Raw genomic sequence first — 23,309 nt, forward strand, 5'->3', positions numbered from 1 at the left:
TACACTAAGATTACCAATTACCTAGTTTTTTTAAGTTTTCATTCTTGACCATGGACGTTGTTTGACACTGTTGATCTCCCTCTCCTCCTACATCCTCTTTCCTCTCTTGTCCTTAAAGACAGAAAATTCTTCTAGTTCCCTTCCAACTTTTGTAACTGCCCCTTCTCTGTCTCTATTACTGTACTTATCTTCTTTCTGCTCCTTTAATTCAGGAATTCCCCTAGGTTCTGTCTGGCTCTCTTCTCTTTGGTTCTCTCCCTAATCTTTCTCCAATATCACTCCATCTCAAGCCTAGGAAAATGCTCTGCAACCATTAGTGCTTTAACGGTTAAAAATTTATATAGAATCTTAATCAACAAAGTTTCCAGGGAGAAAGAAAATCTATGAAAATAATGACATTCATCTAGATAGAGGTTGTCTGTGGGGAAAATTGTTCTCAAATTTTCCTAGTAGCTTGGTCACTAGTTGAAACAATGGAGATTATATTGTCCATACACAGAAATACCAGGAAACTGTGCTGTGGGGCAGTAGAAAAGAAAAGCTCCTTCATTTTGGGGGAGAGAATAACTTGATAAAATAGTGAAGTGGCTGAGTTTACTTGGTACAGTTAAGGATTAAACCTGTCAATTTTAACATGACATTAAAATGAAATTAAGTGATGTTTCCTTCTGGTAAGACAGAGAGAGAGAGAGAGAGGGAGGGAGGGAGGGGGGGGGAGGGAGAGAGAGAGAGAGAGAGAGAGAGAGAGAGAGAGAGAGAGAGAGAGAGAGAGAGAGAGATATGCTCCGCAAATAGAAGACACTTAATCTTTTTTTAATTAAACACTTTCATCTGTGGGAGTAACATCAAACAAGATTATTCTGTCATCTACAGGACTACTCTTATGTGATCAGAAGTTGGCTGCCATGACTTGGTTTGTTTTGTCTCCTCAAGCTTTCCACATTGGGCATTCCTCACAATCAGGGTTAGATACTCAGAAACAGATATTACTATCCCCTCCAAAATGGTCAAAGGACATGAACAAACAGTTCTCCAAAAAAGAATCGTAAACTCTTAGCCATATAAAAGCATGATCTAAAACATGAATAATAAGAGATAAGAAAATTTAAAAAAAAAACAACTCTGAGGTTTTACCATACTCCCAGAAAACTGGCAAAGACGAAAAAAGATGGAATAGTTTCTGTTGCAAATAAAGTGAGTAAGATGTTCATACCTACTGATTTCATGGCTCAGTCTAGACTCTCAGTAGGTTATTGGCAAAAAGAAAAGTTCCACATAGACCAAAATATTTGTAGCAGCACTTTTTTTTGTGGTAACAAAGAAAGTAGATGCCCATAGACCAGGGACTTGCTAAACAAATTGGAGTTCATGAATGGAGTTCAAGGAATATCACCATGCTGTAAGAAGCAATAAATATGGAGTTTTGCTTTCTGGAGCCAAGATGGCAGAGTAAGAAATAAGTTGCTCTGGGGCAGCTAGGTGGTGCAGCGAATGGAGCAACGACCCTGGAGTCAGGAGGACCTGAGTTCAAATGTGGCCTTGGACATTTGACACTTTTACTAGCAGTGTGCCCTGGGGCAAGTCACTTAACCCCAATTGCCTTGCCTTCCCCCCTCCAAAAAAAAATAAGTCACTATAACCCTCCCTTATTGGCCTCTGAAAGCCCAGAAAATATTGACCCAGGAAAAACCCTTGAACAGATGAGCGAGCAGAAAGGTGGGGTGCAGTGGTCTTGTGGCCCAAGAATCTTGGGGGATTAATGGAAAAGGCCCCTCTCTTGGGGGATGGGGAGCAGTACAGGACAGGAAGTGTCCCAGAAAGCCAGTGGCAAGCCTCACTTCAGCAAAGGAGGGGGAGATACTGAGCTCCAGGGTGGTAGAGCAGGCAAGTGCCAACACCAGAACCCCTGAGTGCCTCAGCACAGACAGCAGCTCAGAAAACCACCATGTGGGCCAGTGTTCTCCAGCAGTCAAATCTCCCAGTGCTTCAGCAAAACTCCAGGAAGCACAACTCCAGGAGGCAGAGTTCCAGACTGGCAGATATCCTCCAGCAGCCAAACATTCAAGTGCAAGGCCTGGATGAACAGGCATCCCCCAGGGACCAAACTCCCCACCTCCAGCCCAAGAGTTCCAGTGTTGCTGACCACACTTAGCATCAGGTAAGCTGCCAGACCCCTACAGCCTCCAGCTGCCAGCACCTGAGGCACCAGCACACAAAGCCAGTGACCAGGTCCCCAGTTCCCAGCATAAAAAGCTTGGGTCAGTGCCCCCTGTGCTCCAGCAAGAGATCTCAACTATAAAAGCCGGGAATTAGGCAAAAACCATGAGCAAAAAGCAGAAACAAACAATGACCATAGATTCTTATTATGGGGACAGGGAAGATCAAGGCACAAATTCAGAACAGAACAACATTGTCAGTATATCTACATCTGAAACCTCAAAGGGGAATGTGAACTGGTCTCAAGTCCAAAAAACCTCCTTGGAAGAATTCAAGAAGGATTTTAAAAGTCAAGTAAGAGAGGTAGAAGAAAAATTTGGAAAAGAAATGAGAGGTATGCAAGACAGAGTCAATATCTTGGAAAAGGAAGGACAAAAAAAGACTGTAAGTCTTTAAAAAGTAGAACTGGCCAAATGAAAAAGGAGGCACAACAACTCACTGAAGAGAACTCCTGAAAAAGTAAAATGGGCCAAATGAAAAGGAGGTATAAAATCTAATAGAACAAAACAATTCATTAAAAATTAGAATTGGGCAAGTGAAAACTAATGCCTCTATGAGATATCAAGAATCAGTCAAGCTGAAGCAAAAGAATGAAAAATAGAAGAAAACATAAAATACCTCATTGGTAAAACAACTGACCTGGAAAATAGATTCAGGAAAGACAATTTAAAAATTATTGATCTACCTGAAAACCATAATGAACAAAAGAGCCTAGACAGCATCTTTCAGGAAATCATCAAAGAAAACTGCCCTGAGATCCTAGAACCAAAAGGTAAAATAGTCATCAAAAGAATCCACCAGTCTCCTCCTGAAAGCGATCCCAAATTGAAAACACCAATGCATATTGTAGCCAAATTCCAAAATTAGCAGGTCAAAGAGAAAATACTGCAAGCAGCCAGAAGGAAACAATTTAAATATTATGGAACCACAGTCAGGATTATGGAACCACAGTCAGGACCTTGCAGCTTCTACATCAAAAGATTGGAGGGCATGGAATACAATATTCCATAAGGCAAAGGAGCTTGGATTACAACCAAAGATCAACTACCCAGTGAAACTGACCGCAATGTTTCAGGGAAGGAGAGAGATAGTCAATGAAATAGGGGAGTTCCAAACCTTCCTGATGAAAAGACCAGAGCTCAACAGAAAATTTGATCTTCAAGTACAAGACTCAACAGAGGCATAAAAAAGTAAACAGGAAAGAAAAAAACAACAATATGTTATTAATAAGGGCAAACTGTTTACATCCCTACAAGGGAAGATGACACTTGTAACTTGAGAACTGTATTGTTATTATGACATTTAAAAGGGGTATACACAGACAGATGGCATGGGTATAAGTTGACTTTGATGTGATGATAAAAAATCTAATTAAGTGGTGAGAAAGGATTGTACTGAGAGTAGAGGAAAGGGGGAGGCAGACAAGGGTAAATTATATCACATGAAGAGGCACCAAAACCTATTATAGTAGAGGGAAAGAAGGGAGGGAGATGAGCATTGTTTGAACCTTACTCTCATCAGATTTGGCTCAAAGAGGGAATAACATAATCAGGTATAGAAATCTAACCCTATAGGAAGTAGGAGAAGAAAGGGGAAAGAAAAGGGAGGGGGTGGATTGAAGGGAGGGAAGAAGTAGTAAAGGTAAAGGGGAAGAAAAGGGAGGGGGCTGATAGAAGTGAGGGCAGACTGAGGGAGGCGGTAGTTGAAAGCAAAACTATAGTGAGGAGGGAAAGGGGGAAGGGAGAGAGAAAAGCATAAATGGGGGGGGGGAATAGGATGGAGAGAAAGAGACAGATAGTAACCATAATTGTGAATGTGAATGGGATGAACTCTCCCATAAAACAGAAGCAGATAGCAGAATGGATTAAGAACCATAATCCTATGATATGTTGTGTACAAGACACACATTTCAAGCAGAGGGATACACACAGAGTAAAGGTAAAAGGCTGGAGCAGAATGTATTATGCTTAAGCAAAAGTTAAAAAAAAAGCAGGGGTAGCATTCCTAATCTCAGACAAAGGAAAAGCAAAAATAGATATAATTAAAAGAGATAAGGAAAGAAACTACATCCTGCCAAAAGGTACCATAGACACCATGGATAAAATTTTGCATACATTTTGACCCAGCAATACCACTTCTAGGTCTGTATCCCAAAGAGATCATAAAAAATGGGAAAAGGACCAAGATGTACAAAAATATTTATGACAGCTCTTTCTGTGGTGGCAAAGAATTGGAAATTGAAGGGATGTCCATCAATTGGGGAATGGCTGAACAAGTTGTGGTATATGGATGTAATGGAATACTATTGTGCTACAAGAAACGATGAGCAGGTGGACTTCGAGAAAACCTGGAAAGACTTCTGTGAAGTGATGCTGAGAAAAATGAGGAGAACCAGGAGAACACTGTACATAGTGACAACCATATTGTACAATGACTGACCTTGATAAACTTAGCTTTTCTCAGCAATGCAAGGATCTAAGAAGGCTCCAAAAGATTCATGATGGAAAATGCTATCCATATCTAGACAAAGAATTTTGGAGTCTGAATGCAGATGGAAGCATACTATTTGCTCTCCTTTTCTTTTGTCGTTTTGTTTCTTCTTTCTCATGGTTCCTTCAATTAGTTCTAATTCTTCTTTAAATCACGACTAATGTGAAAATATGTTTAATATGAATGTATAAGGAGAGCCTATATCGGATTGCACGTCATCTTGGGGAGGGGGGAGGAAAAGATGGGGGGAGAAAATTCAAAACTCAAAATCTTATGGAAGTGAATGCTGAAAACTAAAACTAAATTAATTATATATTAAAAAAGAAACAATGAACATGATACATACAAAGGGAAAACTTACATGAACTGATACAAAATGAAAATATAAACAGAGCCAACAAAACAATATGCACAATGACTACAATGCAAATGAAAATAACAACAAAAGAACTGAAACTGGATGTTTCAAAATTATAAAGAACAAGTTCATAATCATAATTATAATAAATATTATAAAGAACAACCCAAAGATATCTTACTTCCCCACCCTCCCTGGCCCCTGCCCTTCCCCTTTGCAAAGGGCAGGAACCACAGGTGGAGAACATCACATAAAATGTCTTTTTTTTATGTGTTCATTGGTTTTGCTGAGTATGTTCTCTTACCCTTCTTTTAAAAAAAGTCTTCATTATAAGGAATCTCTAGAAGAGAGGAGTAGGAAAAATTCAGCAAAAGAAGAGATATCAATAAAAGTTTTTTTTTTAAATATTGACCTCTCCAGTAATGACAAGGCCATAATGGACTACTAGAGAGCTATCTGGGGCAATGCTTAGGGAAATCCCTATCATTGCTTTCACATCTTGAAGTGAAAGAAAGGGGAACTGGTTGGTGATTAATTTGGGGGGAGGGGAATTCAAATGTTTTCAATAATAGAAAAGGCTGAAGAAAGAAAATATAAAGGAACAGGGTGGGGAGTGGACAGGAGGGTATTTGGGTGGTAGTGGAAGAAACCTTCCTCCCTCCCCACCATGGCACATGAAGACCTGCAGAAATACACTTCTGCTCACTTATGTGTGCAGAGCTCCCAGTGGAATGGATAGGATTCTGGATACAGAAGCAAGGGATACAAAAAGACTGTTCCACTGTGTTTTTATTAAATCAGATACTCTTTATCTTCATTAACCTATTCTCCCAAGACACCTATGCACTTTCCAGTATGAGTTTAATATTCTGCGTGTTTTTTAATTTCCTTTGCAGGGACGTGAGAGGCAAATATTACAGGAAACCATTCACAACTTCCATTCTTCTTTTGAGAGCAGTGCCAGCAATACCAGATCTCCGGGGAATTGTCAGTGTAAGTATGCTTGTGTGAACTCCTAAATTACCCAGGCCTTTCTGGTGGATACCTGCCACATTGGATATAGAAGGTAGGATTTTGAGTCAGGAAGACCCAAGTTTGAATTTGGCCTCAGACACTCACTAGCTTTGTGAACCTGAGCAAATCACTTAAATGATATATGCCTCAGTTTTCTCATCTGTGAAACTGGGATAATAACAGCACCTACTTCTCAGGGTTATTATGAGAATTCAATGAGTTGGTATATATAAAGCTCTTTGAAAACCTTAAAATGCTATGTCAATGCTAGCTATCATTATTAGCTGTTATCAGATATGAAAGTAAGATAGAATAATAATGCATGGTGGTGAAAAGGATTTGGTGTCCCTTTAAGGCAGGCTTAATATTTCAAAGTAGTCATATATCTTGATCTTCCAAACGGACACTGCATTTTGGTGTTCATCCACATGTTATTAGGTGACTCAGTCTTTTCAAAAGCAGTGGCTGCCTTGATTTTAGACAGTGAGCACCAATAATGTCTCCGTGAATAGAAGCAGCTAGGTGGCACCATGGATAGCGTGGTGGACCTAAAGCCAGGAAGGTCCAGGATCAAATCAAGCCTCAGATGCTCACTAGCCACACGACCCCAGGCAAGCCATTTAACCTCTGTCTCCTCAGTGTCCTCACCTATAAAATAGGGATAATAATCAAAGGAGATAATATCTGTAAAGTGCTGTGCAAACCTTAAAGCCCTAGTAAACGTTAGAGATCATTACTGTCATTAATAACAAACATAGGCAACATTTTCCATTGAAGTCTGCCTGTGCTTTTGTAGTTCCTGGAACATAGCATTCACTTGACTTCTCTAGGGCCTTTCCATAGCAATTCTGACACAGAATATGGAGAACCAGCTCCATTCCTTCCTAGCTATGTGACAGGGGGCAAGATGACTACCTCTTCTGAGCCTCGGCTACATCTGCAAAAGGAGGCTGCTGATACCTGCATTATCCAGACAACAGAAATTTGCCCCTTTATATACTATGACCCTTAAAAATAATTTTAAGTTCTGGTGCCAAGATGGTGGAGTAGGGAAGGGACACTCTGAAGTGCTCCTCAATTCTCCTCCAAACAACTAGGAAACCACTTCAGAATTGATCTGGGAGCAGGGAAGCAGCTTACTGGCACAGCAGGAAAGCTCTGGGTGGGAGGGGAGCGAGGTCCAAGAGCAGCAGCAGCAGCTGCAGCAGCTGCCATCCTCACACAAGGGGGCCTTCGGCAAGGCTTCAAGCCTGGGGCAATGGACTATCCAGGCTCTGCCCTCTTGCAAACCAGCAGACCCCTAGGCAAGTGAGCAGTCTGTGCAGCACAGCAAGGCCCCACCCCAGAGACCCCAACCCCAGCACAAGCCATCAGTGAGGCCTTGGCCCCACTACTGGCCAATAGTGAGATCCTGCCCCCAGGGCCTACCAGTAAAGAGACTATGTTTCCATAGCAACCCAGCAACAAGGTGCAACCAGAGGCAGGCCAGCAGCTAAACCCCACACCCAGCAGAGTCCAATGAGGAGGCCCCATCTCCCCCAGTACAAGTTAGAAGGGAAGCCTGCTGTTCAGAGAAAGCAAGTAGCTAAGCCCTGAAGCCCAATGAAAGCCAGCAGTAAGACCTAGAGACCCAGCACAAAAATCTTAGAAGAGTACAGGACAAGAGCCCAACTCTCTAAAAACACCATCACAAAAAAGGGAGAAAAAATTATCAAAAATTTAAAAAAAAGATCTTGACTATAGAAAGTTACTATGGTGATAAGGAAGATCAAAGCATAAACTTAGAAGAAGACAATAGTGTCAAAATGGCTACATATGAAACCTCAAAGAAAAATCTAATTTTGTCTCAAGCTTAAAAGGAATTTATGGAAGAGCTTAAAAAGGATTTTAAAAAGCAAATTAGAGAAGCAGAAGAAAAATTGAGAAAAGAAATGAGAGTAATGCAAGAGAATCATGAAAAAAGAGTTAATAGCATGAGAAATGATATACAAAAATTTGCCAAGGAAAATAGCTCCCTAAAAAATAGAATTGGCCAAATGGAAAAGGAAGTACAACAGTTCACTGAAGATAATAATTACTTAAAAATTAGGACTGAACAAGTGGAAACCAATGACTCTGTGAGACATTAAGATAAGATAAAACAAACTCAAAAAAGTAAAAAAAAAGAAGAAAATGTGAAGGGTTTCATTGGAAAAACAACTAGAAAATAGATCCAAGAGAGCTAATATAAGAATTACTGGACTACGTGAAAGCCATGATTAAAAAAAAAAAAGCCTGGGCAACATCTTTCAGGAAATTATCAAAGAAAATTGCCCTGACATATTAGAACCAGAGGATAAAATAGAAATTAAAAGAATCTACCAATCACAGCCTGTAAGAGATTCCAAAATGAAAATGAAAACTCTCAGGAACATCATAGCCAAATTCCAGAGCTCACAGATCAAGGAGAAAGTATTGCAAGCAGCCAAAAAGAAACAATTCAAATATCATGGAGTTAAGAAGTCAGGATTACACAGGATTTGGTAGCTTCCACATTAAAGAACTGGAGGGTTTAGAAGATGATATACTAGAAGGCAAAGGAGTTAGGATTACAAAAAAAGAATCACCTACCCAGGAAAATTGAATATAATCTTTCAAGGGGAAAAACAGACATTCAACTAAATAGAGGACTTTCAAGAATTTCTAAGTAAAAAAGCACTGAATAAAAACAATTGACCTCCAAATACAAGACTCAAGGGAAACATAAAAAGGTAAAAAAGAATCAACAGAAAGGAAAATTAATATTTCGAATTGATTACATCAACAAAGTAAAGAAAAAGCAGATCAATGAATTGGGCATACAACTAAAAAAACTAGAAAAATAACAAATTAAAAATCCTCAATTAAAGACCAAATAGGAAATCCTGAAAATCAAAGGAGAGATTAATAAAATTGAACGTGAGAAAACCATTGAACTAATAAATAAAAGTAAAAGCCGGTTTAAAAAAACCAATAAAATAAATAAACCATTTGTTAATTTGATTTAAAAAAGGAAAGAAGAAGAAAACCAAATTACTAGTATCAAAAATGAAAGAGGTAAACTCACCACTGATGAAGAGGAAATTAAAACAATTGTTAGGAGCTATTTTGCCCAATTATATGCCAATAAATTTGACTAAATGAAATGGATGAATATCTACAAAAATATAAATTACCCAGATTAACAGAAGAAATAAAATAAATAAACCAGTCTTAGAAAAAAGAAATTGAACAAGCCATGAATGAACTTCCCCAGGACCAGAGGGATTCACAAGTGAAATCTACCAAACATTTAAAGAACAATTAACTCCAATACTATATAAACTATTTGGAAAAATAGGCAAAGAAGGAGTCCTACCAAATTCCGTTTATGACACAAATAGGGTGTGGATACCCAAACCAGGAAGAGCCAAAACAGAGAAAGAATTTCCCTAATGAATTTCCCTAATGAATATTGATGCAAAAATGTTAAATAAAATACTAGCAAAGAGAATACAGCAATATATCACAAGAATCATACATTATGACCAGGTGGGATTCATACCAGGAATGCAGGGCTGGTTCAATATTAGGAAAACTATCAACACAATTCACCATATCCATAATAAAACCAACAGAAATTATATGACTATCTCAGTAGATGCAGAAAAAACCTGTGACAAAATACAACACCTATTCCTATTAAAAATACTAGAGAGCATAGGAATAAATAGAGCTTACCTTAAAATGATAAGTAATATTTATCTAAAACCATCAGCAAGTATAAGCTAGCAGCCTTCCCAATACAATTGGGGTGATGTAAGGATGCCCAATACCATCTTTATTATTTAATATTGTACTAGAAATGTTAGCTATAGCAATAAGAGAAGAAAAATAAAGGAATTAGAATAGTTAATGAGGAAACAAAACTATCACTCTTTGCAGATGTTATAACGTTATACTTAGAAAAACCAAGAGACTCAACTAAAAAACTACTTGAAATTATTAACAACTTTAGCAAAGTTGCAGGATATAAAATAAACCCAGATAAATCATCAGCATTTCTATATATTACCAACAAAGTCCAGCAGCAAAAGATAGAAAGAGAAATTCCATTTAAATGACTGTAGACAATATAAAATACTTGGGATACTACCTGGCAAGACAAACCCAGGAACTATATGAACACAACTATAAAACACTTTTCACAGAAATAAAGTCAGATCTAAACAATTGGTAAATATTAATTGTTCATGGGTAGGCTAAGCCAATATAGTAAAAATGATAATTCTGCCTAAACTATTCAGTACCACACCAATCAAGCTATCAAAAAATCATTTTATAGAACTAGAATAAATAATAACAAAATTCATCTGGAAGAACAAAAGCTCAAGGACATGAAGGAAATCAGTGAAAAAAAATGTGAAAGAATGTGGTCTAACCATACTAGATCTCAAACTGTATTATAAAGCAGTAATTATCAAAACAATCTGGTACTGGCTGAGAAATAGAGTGGTGGATCAGTGGAATAGATTAAGTACAAATTATATTACAGTAAATGACCATAGTAATCTAGTATATGATAAACCCAAAGATCCAAGCTTTTGGAACAAAAACTCATTATTTGATATAAACTGCTGGGAAAACTGGAAAACAGTATGGCAGAAACTAGGTATAGACCAACACCTCACACTGTATACCAAGATAAGGTCAATATAGGTATATGATTTACACATAAAGGGTGATACCATAAGGAAATTAAGAGACTGTGGAATAGTTTATCTGTCAGATTTGTGGATAAGGGAAGAATTTAGGACCAAAGAAGATATAGAGAGCATTATGAAATGTAAGATAGATAGTTTTGATGATATAAAATTTAAAAGCAATGCAACCAAAATGATAAGGAAAACAGAAAACCAGGGGAAAAATGTTTGCAATAAGTATCTCTGATAAAGGCCTCATTTCTCAAATATATAGAGAACTGAGTCAAATTTATAAAAATACAAGTCATTCCTCAATTGATAAATGGTCAAAGCATATGAACAGGCAGTTTTCAGGCAAAGAAATCAAAGTTATCTATGTAGTCATACAAAAATGCTCTAAGTCACTATTGATCAGAGAAATGCAAATTAAAAAAAACTCTGAGGTACCATGTCACACCTATCAGAGTGGCTAATATGACCAAAAAAGGAAAATGTTGGATGTTGGAGGGGATGTGAGAAAACTGAGACACCAATGCACTGTTGGTAGAGTTGTGAACTGATCCAACTATTCTAGAGAGCAAATTGGAACTATGCCCAAAGGGCTTTAACTGTGCATACCCTTTGATCCAGCAATACCACTGCTAGTCTGTATCCCAAAGACATCCAAAAAAGGGAAAGGGACCCAGTTGTACAAAAATATTTATAGTAGTTCTTTTTGTGGTGGTTAAGAATTGGAAATTAAAGGGATGCCCATCAATTGGGGAATAGCTAAACAAGCTGTAGTATATGATTGTAATGGAATATTATTGTGTTATAAGAAATGACAAGCAAGATGATTTCAGAAAAACTTGAAAAGATTTATGTGAACTGATGCATAGTGAAGTGAACAGAACCAGGAGAACACTGTACACAGTAACAGCAGTATTATTCAGTGAAAAACTGTGAATGATTTAGCTATTCTCTGCAATAAAATGATCCAAGATAATCCCAAAGGGCTAATGATGAAGCATACTATCTTCCTCCAGAGAAAGAACTGATATTGACTGAATACAGAATGAAACATGCTATTTTTCACTTTTTTTTCTTTTATTCGAGTCTTCTTGAACAAAATGACTAATATAGAAATGTTTTACATAGTTTCACATGTATAGCCTATATCTGATTGCTTACGATCTCATGAAGAGGGGAGGAAAGAGGAGGGAAAGATAAAATTTGGAATTTAAAACTTTAAATAAAAATGTTAAAAAAATTAAGAAAAATTAAAATCACTTAAAAATAATTTTAATAGAAAGCTTTCTGAAATGTATTACTGACTCCCCTGCCTTCTTAAAGAGTATATTGAGCCAGTTTAACCTTTTCTAGAATGTACATGTAGGAAATATTAATGACTGTATGGTAATGAAGTCATGCCCTCAGGAGTTACTTAGGTATAGCCAATCGTTTGCTACTCTAACTAGCCCTATGTTGCCAAGCTTTTTGAGCTTTGTCTACTTTTTATGGTTTCCTTATTGTCAGACAGTCATACTGTTGTCCCTGATGCTGGCTGTAATAGTCCTGCCCTCTTCTTCAATTCTAAATGACTCTTTCTAATCGGCAATGAAACTAGTTTACCACAACTGTTAAAAGTGGCCAAAATCAGGATAAATAGGCTTTGAGTCTGGGTTTCTCCATGGGTAAAAATCCAATAGCATGAGCAAATGGACGATGACTTTTCTTTCTTTTTTTTTTGGCAGCCTCTCAGAAGTCTTTGGGGCATAATGCCTGTTTTCACCCTTGGTCTCAATAATTGAGGTTTTTTTTTGCATTCTGTCTTTGGATAAATAAAGTGCTAATGTATTTCTATTTATAACCTTTATAAAGCTTTGTGAATTACTGATATATCCCTTAAAAATGGCCATTTCCTTACCTTTTTTGGAAGGAGTGTTTGGTGAGACAAGGAGGGGTGATGAGGGGATGATGCACTTAAATAAAAGCCTTTCCCAAAACCCAGAAGTGCCTTGTGTGACAGTTTTCAGGACTCATAAGGTTTTTGTAAGATTATACAAACTTTGTAAGATTGAGGAATATGGAACGTTCCCCATTTGTACAAAACATATATTTTCCTTCTAGCTTGTAAATTGTTCAATTTGGTAACTAAGGAAAACTTGTATCACTTGGTGAAGTCCAGGCCTCAAAGTGTACCCTGGGAAAGGATTTCTTTGAGTTCAGAGTGAAAAAATAGTAACAAGGAAAATGTACCCTGGTCTTAAATGTGATGTTCAAGAGCAAAAAATCCTTAAATTATTAACAAGTGTATTTTCCTTTAAAATGGAGAGTTGACTTCAGAGTCAGAAAGACCTGGGTTCAAGTCCTGCATCTGACACATACAGGCTGTGTGTGAACCTGGGGAAAATACCTAATCTTTCAGTGGTCCAGGCAATTTTCTAAGACTGTGTGTTGCAAAGCTGGAGATGATCTATCTGTCTTGGTAAAGTTCCTCTTTGGGAACTCTCTATACTGATGAAGTCACAGGTCCTAAATAAGTTGTATAACAAATTAGTTTTTCAGTATAGTTTTTGACTGAATAGCTAACATATTAGAGTTTTTTGGTGGTGTAGACCTGAGATTTCATTGGTATTGGGAAGTACTTCCATTGATAAAAATGGGCAACTCATCTGTAACTTGTAGTCTTAATTCTCTGGAGTACTGCCAGTTTAAGTGACTTTTCTGTGGTCATATAACTAGTATATGTCAAAGGCATCACTTGAATCCAGTTAACATTAGATGCAATATACTTTTTTAGGAAAAAAACCCTATCACTCTGTTATACCAGAAGCGAGTGAGACACTCCACAGAGTATAAGTTTTAAGTGGAGAATTTATTTAGCCAGCAGCCATTGGGGTCTTCCCAAATCAATGGCTACGTTTTGAAGTGCAAGTGTAGTTTATATAGAGAGTACAGGGTAGAGTGGTTAATTATCTCTTGAAGTTTACATATGTTATTGTGCAGACTCGGCAAGCCTGTGTTATTTCACTTTTTGTGACCATGATACAATACGAGGAACCTCCTGAATAGATTTACAAAGTGTCAATTGGAATTACAACCCAGGATCTCTGTGTCCAACTTGCCATAACTCCCACAACAAGGACGGCTCAAGATAAGGCAGAAGTCATATAATTCAAGATAATGTCTAGGGCCGAGGCTTTCATCCTTAATGGCCATGGTCAGAGAAAGGGATGCTCTGGCTCAGTCTGTTGACATAAGATAGAGACATCTCTGAGCCCACTCAGTTAGACAGAGGAAGATCGTTAAGCATTAGGCTTTTCCTGGTAATTAGCTTACATTCCTTGGAAAAGTCTTAGGGGCCCAGGACACTCGCCAAACGGCAGGAACTTAGTCTGTTTTTTTCTTATGCAGACTGGGGTTTTCAGTTAGGGGCTGGGGGCAGGGTTTTTCTAGCAATAGCTGGCTGCTTCAGGTATCACAACTGTCACAGTATAATCTATATACTTGTATTTAGTAATGAAACACTAATTTCCCCAAATTTTAAAATATTTTCTTTTACTTGTACAATAAGTATGTAACATTGGTTGGGTCTGGAAATTGTGTGGGTGGGTAAGCTAACTTATTTTAGATACTATCTCTGAAATGCCATATTTTTTATGAGTTTTAAAATGTCCCTCTTTTTATCTCTCCCATCTGTAGCCACCACATGTTGGGTAAGGCAAGAAGAACCACCTTCTAATAAGAGGTAGCAGCAGCATTGATGTCCCTAAAGCTTGGGAGATTGGTTGTCATTACACAGAACACCATTTTCCAGATGTGGCCAAACTCTGCTCCTAATGCTGCTAAAACTCCATGCATTCAGCCAAGAGGAAACAGCAATAGCTAAACCAGCTGTTAAAAAAAGAACTATCCCTTTTCCTTGCTGCATGGATAGGAAGAAGAGGAAACCAGCAAAAAGAGCCCACTTGGATGTTTCTTTCCTAGACCAAAAGAAAAAAGAGCATTTGCCAAAGACAAAGCTGGACATGTAGAAAACAAGTGATGGGAGAAGGTGAATGCGTGCATATACAATGTGTTTATAAATTAAAATACCTTCTGAAGAATACTGCAGCAGCCATTAGTAAATTATCAAACAGGCTTAAAGATTTAGTCAAAGTATCAATAGATATATGCAAAGCATGCATAATTTGAAGTCAACATTCATTTATCAAGTACTTAGTATTTGCCAGACACTGTGGAAAATGGCTCTTCTCCTCAATCTACTTAGAGGGAGACAAGGCTAACACACATAAAATAGAGAAGAGTATGAAGAAAGTATGTGAGTAAAGGCTACATAAATTTGGGATGGGGGATGGTCCTGTGATTTCATTTGTATAGAGACGCCAGGTGTGAAACCTCCTTCTGTCAGTCCCTGTCTGCACCTTCTCTGCAACTTAGAGACTTCAGAAGTTGTCTAGAGCAGAAGTGTCAAATACTCTCAAGAGCCACTGGAACCAGATCAAAATATAATTAAAAATATTTAACAGAGTAAATAAAAATATAATAGAATGTAATGTTAATATGTGGTTTTCTAAGTGCTGCTGGAACCAGATAATTGGGGAATATTTAACAGAATAAATAAAAATACAATACAACATAATCTTAATAACATGGTTTTCTCAGTCATTATGGGACTTGGAGACATCCTTATACATAGCCATTTCTACTTGAGTTCCACTCCACTAGCCTGGAGCACTAAGTGGTAAAGTGTCTGGCTTGGGGTCATATAGCCAGTATATGTAAATGGTTGGTTTGCAAAGTGCCACTGGGATTCAGAGAATGGGAGAATTAAGAAGAGGTCTTCATCAAAGATAATTCCAAAATTTTTAAGCCTGAATGCCTGGGGAAATGGTAGTGCCACAGAAAAACAGAAGTGGGAGTGAATGGAAAAAAGCATTTACTAAATGTTTCCTGCATGCAAAGCACATAATAACTGTGTTCAGTTTTGGAAAGCGAGTTCAGTTAGCAGTAGTAAGTAATGTTCAGTTTTCTATACCTCTAGGTAAATTGTAAACAGTAAAGTTCATAGTAGGTAAAGTTCAGTTTTGGATATTGTAAATTGGAGATGACAAGGTATCCGAGTGGGATTGACCTATGGGGGGAAATCCAAGGCAGAAGTCCAACTGAGCATTCAGGACTGAAATTAGATTTAAGTTTCAGAATAGAGGTGATAGAAGAAGCCATGGGAATGGGTGAGCTTTCCAAAAAAGATATGTACAAAGAGAAAAGCAGAGGTTCACAGATTGAGCTTTCTCACGGAGCAGAAACACATAAAGGACATCCGTTCCCTTTCTTTCCTCTCTCCACCCTCAATCCAAGGATATCCTTACTCTGAGAGCAAAACAACACCTTGACTGGGTTACTCAAATTATAGAAAGTTTCTCTGTTTTCCTCAACATCTTTTTATATACATACACACATATGTGTGTGTTTGTGTATGCATATATATACACATATACATATACATATGTATGTGTGTGTGTGTGTGTGTGTATATATATATATATATATATATATATATATATATATATATATATATATATATATATATATAGTCCCTCCTCAAATAGTAGGTATTTGGCTTGCATCTACATAAAATTGGGGAAAAGGGACACACAATGGTGTAGTGAACACTGGATTTTGAGTCAGAAGCTATGGGTTAGCATCTCTCCTCTGCCTCTTACTACAATACTGAACAAGTTACTTAATTTCTTGGGGCTTCTGCTTCTTCATATAAAATGGAGAGTATTACTTGTACTACCTATGGCAAGGGTGGGAGGAAAGTGTTTGGTAAATTGAAGAGGAGCATTCGGTGACAGGAGAACCACCAGAACAGGGTAGCGTTACACAATGACCCAAGAAAGGAGATGGATCTATCTAAGCAAGAAGGCTGTTCTACAAAACCAAAACTAGCACAGACATCGAGGAGGATAAAGATGGAGAAAAGTCCATTTGGCTTGGTCTTCTGGTGACCTCAAGAAAACAGTTTTAATAGAGTAGCAGAGATGGAAGCTGGATCTCAAGAAGTTACAGAGGTGGAAATGGAGGCACAACAAGCCTAGATGACTTACTTGGAACACTCAGCAGTAAAGAGGAGAGCCATTATTGTGGCACAATAGGTGCTTAATAAATACCCCTGATTTATCCAGAAAATGGCTGCCAGAATGATGAGAAGACCTGAAGCCACGCCAGAAGAGGATCGGCTGAAAGTCCTGGATATGTTCAGAAGAGGGGGGACATGATGGCAGTTGACCATGGGCCATAATTTAACTGTCTGGACCTTAATTTCCTTGATTATAAACTGTACAGACTACATGATCACTAATGGCCCTTCTAGCTCCAAATCTATGACTATAGAAAGATATTTTGAAGTGGTGTCACATGGGAAAGGGATTAAGTTTGTTCGGAACACTCACAAAGTAAAACTAGAAGTTGCGGAAAGGAAGAGTTCTCAATCCAAGAAAGAACATACTCATATGAACTGCTTTGGGAAGAACCCAATTCCCCCAAATCTTTGGAGAGTTTCAAGTAGAAGATAGTTGTGACCACTTACAGGCACACGGGAGAGGGAACGCCTCCTCATGAACTACATCACTCCTGAGATGCCTTCAAGCTTTGAGAGTTGATAGAAAGAACAGGCTTCACACTTGTTTCCTACCTGATGGAATCCAGAATGAACGCCAAACTCCTCCATTTGGGCAGCACCCTGCCCCAGCCTGTCCTGAATTATTCCTATGAAAGGCACTTTGGCCCGTGTAATACGCCCACATCACACTCACCCTTGTTTTCTGCTCATCCCTACACGTGTCACATTTACACGTCATATTTCACACCTCCATGTAAGCTTACAAGTGAGGACTATCCTTTGTTGATCTATGTGTCGGTCCCCAGGTCCCAGCGCTGTGAATTGAACATAACAAGCATTTAATAAACATTTGCTGAATCGGCTTGGTTCAAAGGAAGCATATCAGCTACAAATTATAATATTTAATGGCACCTGGGCTTCCATCTCCAGTCTCTGAGGTAGCCATAGCCACAATGAGGAAAATCCAAACCTGGGACTGTGCCCTGCTGTCCCAAGACTGTCTAGGAGGATTTGGATCTACAACTTCTCCAGATCATAGGTGAGGGGCAATTCTTTTGGCCGCATGGAGACTAGAACTGTTCCATTTTCCGGCTTCACATATTGTCTAAATTGTGAGCACTTAACCTAGAATTCACAAAAAAAATGAGGAAGTGAGACTGGACTGAACATGAACAGACTATAATTACTGGTTGTTGAATTCACGATGTCTGTCTAACCGAAAGGGTCATTTGGGTAGGGGTGCCTTTGCAAGTCAGATCCAAGGGGATACAGGCAGATCCCAGGGGCAAGATGACTCTCGCTCTACAACCCGAGCAACCAAAATCATACAATACTGCCCCCCAAATCTGCTCTCGTCCTGCCTCTTCCATCTGCAAGCCAGGGTACTTCAGTCTCAACATTTAGCGAGGGTGGTACAGGGTAGGTCAGGGGTGGGGAACCTTCGGCCTCGAAGCCGTACGTGGCCCTCTAGGTCCTCAAGTGCGGCCCTTGAAGGACCACACTTGAGGACCCAGGTCACGTGTGGCCTCCAGGTCGAAGTTCCCCACCCCTGGTAGGTAATTAGACGATACCATGAGATCCTTTCCAGGCTAACATTTTATGAACTAGCCGTGAAATCTCTGCTTGGGGAAGGATTAACCCTTGGGGAGAAAGGAGGCCTCTGGAATCTAGTAGCACCTTCATGGGAGTCGGGGGTCCTTCCCAAGGTCTCTCTTTACTCCCCAGCACTCCAGCAGGAAAGATAACGCACTTCAGGCGCGTCATACGGGCAGCACCAAGCGCTGGGGGCACGCTACAAGCAGATCCACATCCTCTATTGTATATCCTGGGGGGGAGGCACACGCAGGGGTCCAAAGGGGGGAGAAGACTGGCAGGAGAGCCGGGAAGAGGGTGGAGGCCCGGCCCCCGGCAAGGCAAGGAAAAGGCTCCCTCCAGCCTCCACACACTGGCAGAGGTCGGACCCTGTGCCAAGGGCGGTGCACTGACGTCCACACAGCGCCCGTCCAACATGGGGGGAGGGGGCCTCTACTGGCGACCCCCACCTCCCGCCGCCCCAGCGCGGAAGACAGTGAGCCCGGCTGCGCCGCACACCGCCGTAGGACTGGAGGAGTCAGTCACTTAGCGTGCCCAAGGTCTCCATTTCCCCACTCGTCAGAAGAGGGGGTCGGACCACAAGGGCGTCAAGCATGGGCTTCGGGGCCCGGGCCAGGCCGGCGCCCCCCCACCGGTCCAACAGCGGGCAGGCAGGCCCGGGCATCCGGCCACTAGGGGCTGCGAGCCTCTGCCGGAGCGGAGGAAGTGGATGGAGGCTGAGGGAGGGGAGAGGAGGGTGGGGGAGGGGAGAGATGGGGAAAGGAGAAGGGGGAGGCGGGGGGAGGGGGATGTAGGAGACAGACGGGCGAGGGGGAGGGCCTAGCACTAGCAGAAAGGATAACGCGTAGGCGGGGAGCAGACAGTACCCGGCCTTCCCCTAGGCAAGAAAAAAGAAGGACAGAAGCTCCTTCTCCTTTGGGCTGATGACGTCACTGCCAGCCCCCTTCGGAGGCGACCCTTTGTGTCTTGCTCCCCAACTCCGCTACTGTCCAATGGACTAGCGCGGACGTCTCCTGCGCATGCGCCTTCGCAGCACCAGCGCGTCTGCAGTTGCCAGGCAGAAAAAACAGAGATGCAGTCGCGGACCGCATCCGCCCATAGGCTTCCATCTCCCTAGCTGGCCTCTGACGTGGAACGTAGTTTCAGATTCACAGTTAGCACGGAGGTCGGAATTCGCAGCAGGGGCAGTCGTTCTCAAACCCATGGCCTCTCTTACTCCCAAGCATGATTGATGGCGTGAGGACCACCCCCACCTGTCTGTCTGGTCCATGGACTCGCAGTCTTGCAGGGTGTGGTCAAGTAGCAAGATGTGTTTCTGCTCAAGACTGATTCAGGATTAAAAGTAAAGGGCAATTCTTTCTTAGGAAGTTAGGGACTGAACTCAAACCGGGCCCCAGCCACTCACTAGCTGCATGACTCTGAGTAAGTCATTTCACCTCTGCTTGCCTCAGTTTCCTCAACTGTAAAACGGGTATAAGAACACCACCTGCTTTGCAGGGTTGTTGTGGGGTTATTTAGAGATTTATTTATTAGATTAATTAGATATTATAGAGATATTTATAAAACACTGGCACATAATAGACGCTATATGTAAATGCGTATTCCTTTCCCCTTTCTCCCTCTTTCTTCAGTACCTTGAGACTCCACATTGATAGGTTGCGGATCCATTAATCCAGAGATATTGCCTTGGTTCTGCCCCATCCAGGACCCTGTACTAATGAGGGTGAAGATGATGTTAACAAAAGTAATAACTTTGAAGGTTCTCAGCGTTACTGAATAGTAACCCCAGCATCTGAAGATTAAGGTGCTTTGATGTAGAGTGAGCTTTGAGTAGTTAAAGGAAAAATTCAGAGATTACGGAGCCTAATTTGCCCCCTAGGCAGAGCGGAAATTATTAGACTTGTTCCACAATACTGCTAAAGTTGAGTATGCAACAAGAGACAGGATGTTAGACCATGTTCCTACCCTCTTTCCTAACCACCACTTCAGGCTCTGAGCATCATTTAATGTTATCCATGGTATTCTTGTAGTAACCGATACACACATGCACGCAGGCGCGCGCACACGCACACACGCACACAGATGTCATTATTAAGTGTTCTGCAAAGGCAGCACAGTGCAAAGGACTGATAATGCACCTTTAATTTAATTAATTTACTTTAAAAATGATGAGGTTATATGCCAGGCTATATACCAAGGGACTTTAGTTAAGATAATATATTATTAAGGGTAGAGGTACAAGGAACAGCCCTGAATCCTAAATGTTGCAGTTTCATGGCGTGTTGTGGCAGCACTGTCTCAAAGAATTCAGAGTCAGACCACCTTTAATCCAAGCATACACACTTATCGAGATTGACACCTCTCAGGTGTCAGGCTAAGTCAAGCAGGCTAAGTTCCAAGAGGAACCAGCAATTTAGTAAGGCAACACAAGCAAATTTATAATGTAATGATGTTGATTACACAACAGGAATTATGAATATTAAAAAGGCAGGAGGGGTTTGTTAAGGGATTAGGTAATAATGGAGGGGTCCCTTCTATGGTTTGGTGGTCAAACATCCCGGTCGTGCCGCCCTCTGATTGGCTAGCTATTGTGGTCCTGTTTGGTCAAGATGGATAGTTAGGTATTGTGGTCCTGGCTTGGGCTAAATGGATGATGTATTGTGGTTGAGTACAAGAACATACCTGTTCAAATGTGTGATTTGGACCTCAGGGCCATGGCTGTGTTGAGTCTGGGGGCCTGTGGCATAGTTAAATCAGGACATGCCTGCTGTTCAATGGGGCCCATAAGGAATTTAGAATATTGGGACTAGGGGCAGCTTTATAAGGATTCCATCACTAAACTTAGGCAAAATATCTTCAACCACGACAACAAAAAAGGAGAATGTCAAGATCAGCATATCCTTTGAAAGTCTGCAAGAGAATCCTAGATAGTCTGATACCAAAATGGCATCACATGTCAGATCAAATTAATAAAGGCTCCCAGTGGGAATGTAGTTTACGAAAATCCACAGTTTTCTCAGGAAATCCAGAAGGCAGAACAAAATGTGCTCCACAATCTTTTCTCCCTTTAAGATCTCTCATGAAGCCCAGAGAGCACTGAACTTTACCTAAAATGGGTTAAATACTAAGTTCTGAATAAAAGCCAAAGAAATGTCATGAAAAATAAGTAGGGAAGAAACTGCTTTTCTTATTCCCCTTTTTGTGCAGCCACATCTCCCTGCCTCTTTTCTGTCTTCCTTCCGACTTTCATCATCTCATGGTTATGTTATCTTAACTGTTCTCATTGTCTCTAGTCTTTCTATACACTTTAATCTTCCTAAAAAATATACTTTCACTTTTTGTTTCTAGGAGAGAGAATTGAGATCAAGGATGCAGATAACATGGTTGTCCATGGCCACTCTTCTGCAGTGATAAAAATAAAGGAGGAAAGGATGATTGAAGATGTAGAAGAACTTTTGAGTTGTGGAGTAATGGGCTATCAGGGAACTCAGAATGAATAGCTTCAATTTTCTTCTTAAAGTGGAAAACAGCTAAGCAGCACAGTGGTTAAAGTCAGGAAGAGCTAAGTTCAAATCCAGCCTCAGACACTTATTGGCTAAGTGACTATAGGCAGCCTTAGTCTGCCTCAATTTTCTTATCTGTAAAACGGGGATAATAATAGTATCCATTTCATAGGGTAAGACCAAATGAGCACTTTGTAAAGTGCTTTGCATACCTTGAAGCACCATTTAAATGCTAGCTATAATTATTAGTAGGATATAAGAGAATTGTGGGGCTGAAGAAAGAAATGAAGGTCTGGTTTAGTCATGGAGGGGAGTGGCTTAAAAAGTCCATCAATGAAGAGTAAACAATTGGCCAAGCGGTAGGAGAGGGCTCAAATGAGATTAGAGAAAAAAACATTTGTAGTGGTCTTAAATAGTGGACCTAAATGACATATCAGTGTGACTACTTAAATCATGTTTGAGTAGCACGGTTCTCATCCTGAAGACAATATGGGCCTCTAAAGTTTTGGAGCAGGGGCATGACATAATGAAAGCATTTTTGTAGGAAGATTAATCTTTAAGCAAAATACTTTAGTGTGTAAAGAGACCAGACATAATGGGACCGGTTAGGAAGGTGTTATAGTAGGATGCTAAAAGTTTGGACTAAGATGGCAGTAATAAAAATGAAAAGAAGAACCGAATCTGAGAGATGTTTGAAAAAAATGGTAGGGCTCGTAAAAATTTAGATGAAGAGGGTAAAGGATAAATAGGAAAGAATTTAAAAATTATCTCAAGAGAAGATGAATAGGAAAATTGGAAGGAATAGCTGAATTTGTAGGGTAGATAATAAATTAGAATTAAGACATTATGAGTGAATACCCATATGGAAATATCCAGTAGATAATTGATGATTTAGGAATAGACTATCATTTATAACGACTATAGTTAAAATTAAAACCATTTGGTCATTCCAATAAATATTCATTGAGCACCTACTTTACCCAAGGCACTGTGCTAAGAGAAGGAGTTAGACTACAAGAGCTAGTTTAAGTCCTATGGTCCTATAAAGTTAGGCAATGCCTCAGCCTCTCACCTTGCAATTCCCCATTAGTCCATCCAGAGGCTAAGGATACTAACAATAGAGGCAAATTCAGTGATTGACTACTATGTGTCATCTCCACTGTTAAGAGGAATATAAAGAACAGTACATGATCCCTTACCCTCAGGGAGCTAACGTTTTAATAGAGAATGGATGAGCTGCTTTAGGAAGAGGATGTAAAAAGAGAAGGGCAAAGACCTGGAAGATGAGCATGGAGGAATGCCTAGATTAAGGAATTGAAAGGAAG

General features: G+C 40.0%; 1 protein-coding gene across 1 annotated transcript in view; it reads left to right on the top strand.

Annotated features, from left to right (window-relative positions):
• The window catches only part of ANKS6 (ankyrin repeat and sterile alpha motif domain containing 6), a gene marked incomplete at its 5' end in the record, with an annotated part of 52,767 nt that extends 37,364 nt beyond the window's left edge, over nt 1-15,403 (top strand). The window contains 2 exon segments of the mRNA XM_036739399.1: nt 5,962-6,058; nt 14,464-15,403. Of these exon segments, the coding sequence (XP_036595294.1) occupies nt 5,962-6,058; nt 14,464-14,513 (147 nt within the window).
• Nucleotides 15,404-23,309: the final 7,906 nt, after the last annotated feature.

This window comes from Trichosurus vulpecula, chromosome 9, assembly GCF_011100635.1.
Source record: "Trichosurus vulpecula isolate mTriVul1 chromosome 9, mTriVul1.pri, whole genome shotgun sequence".
In the NCBI taxonomy this organism is placed as follows: Eukaryota; Metazoa; Chordata; class Mammalia; order Diprotodontia; family Phalangeridae; genus Trichosurus; species Trichosurus vulpecula.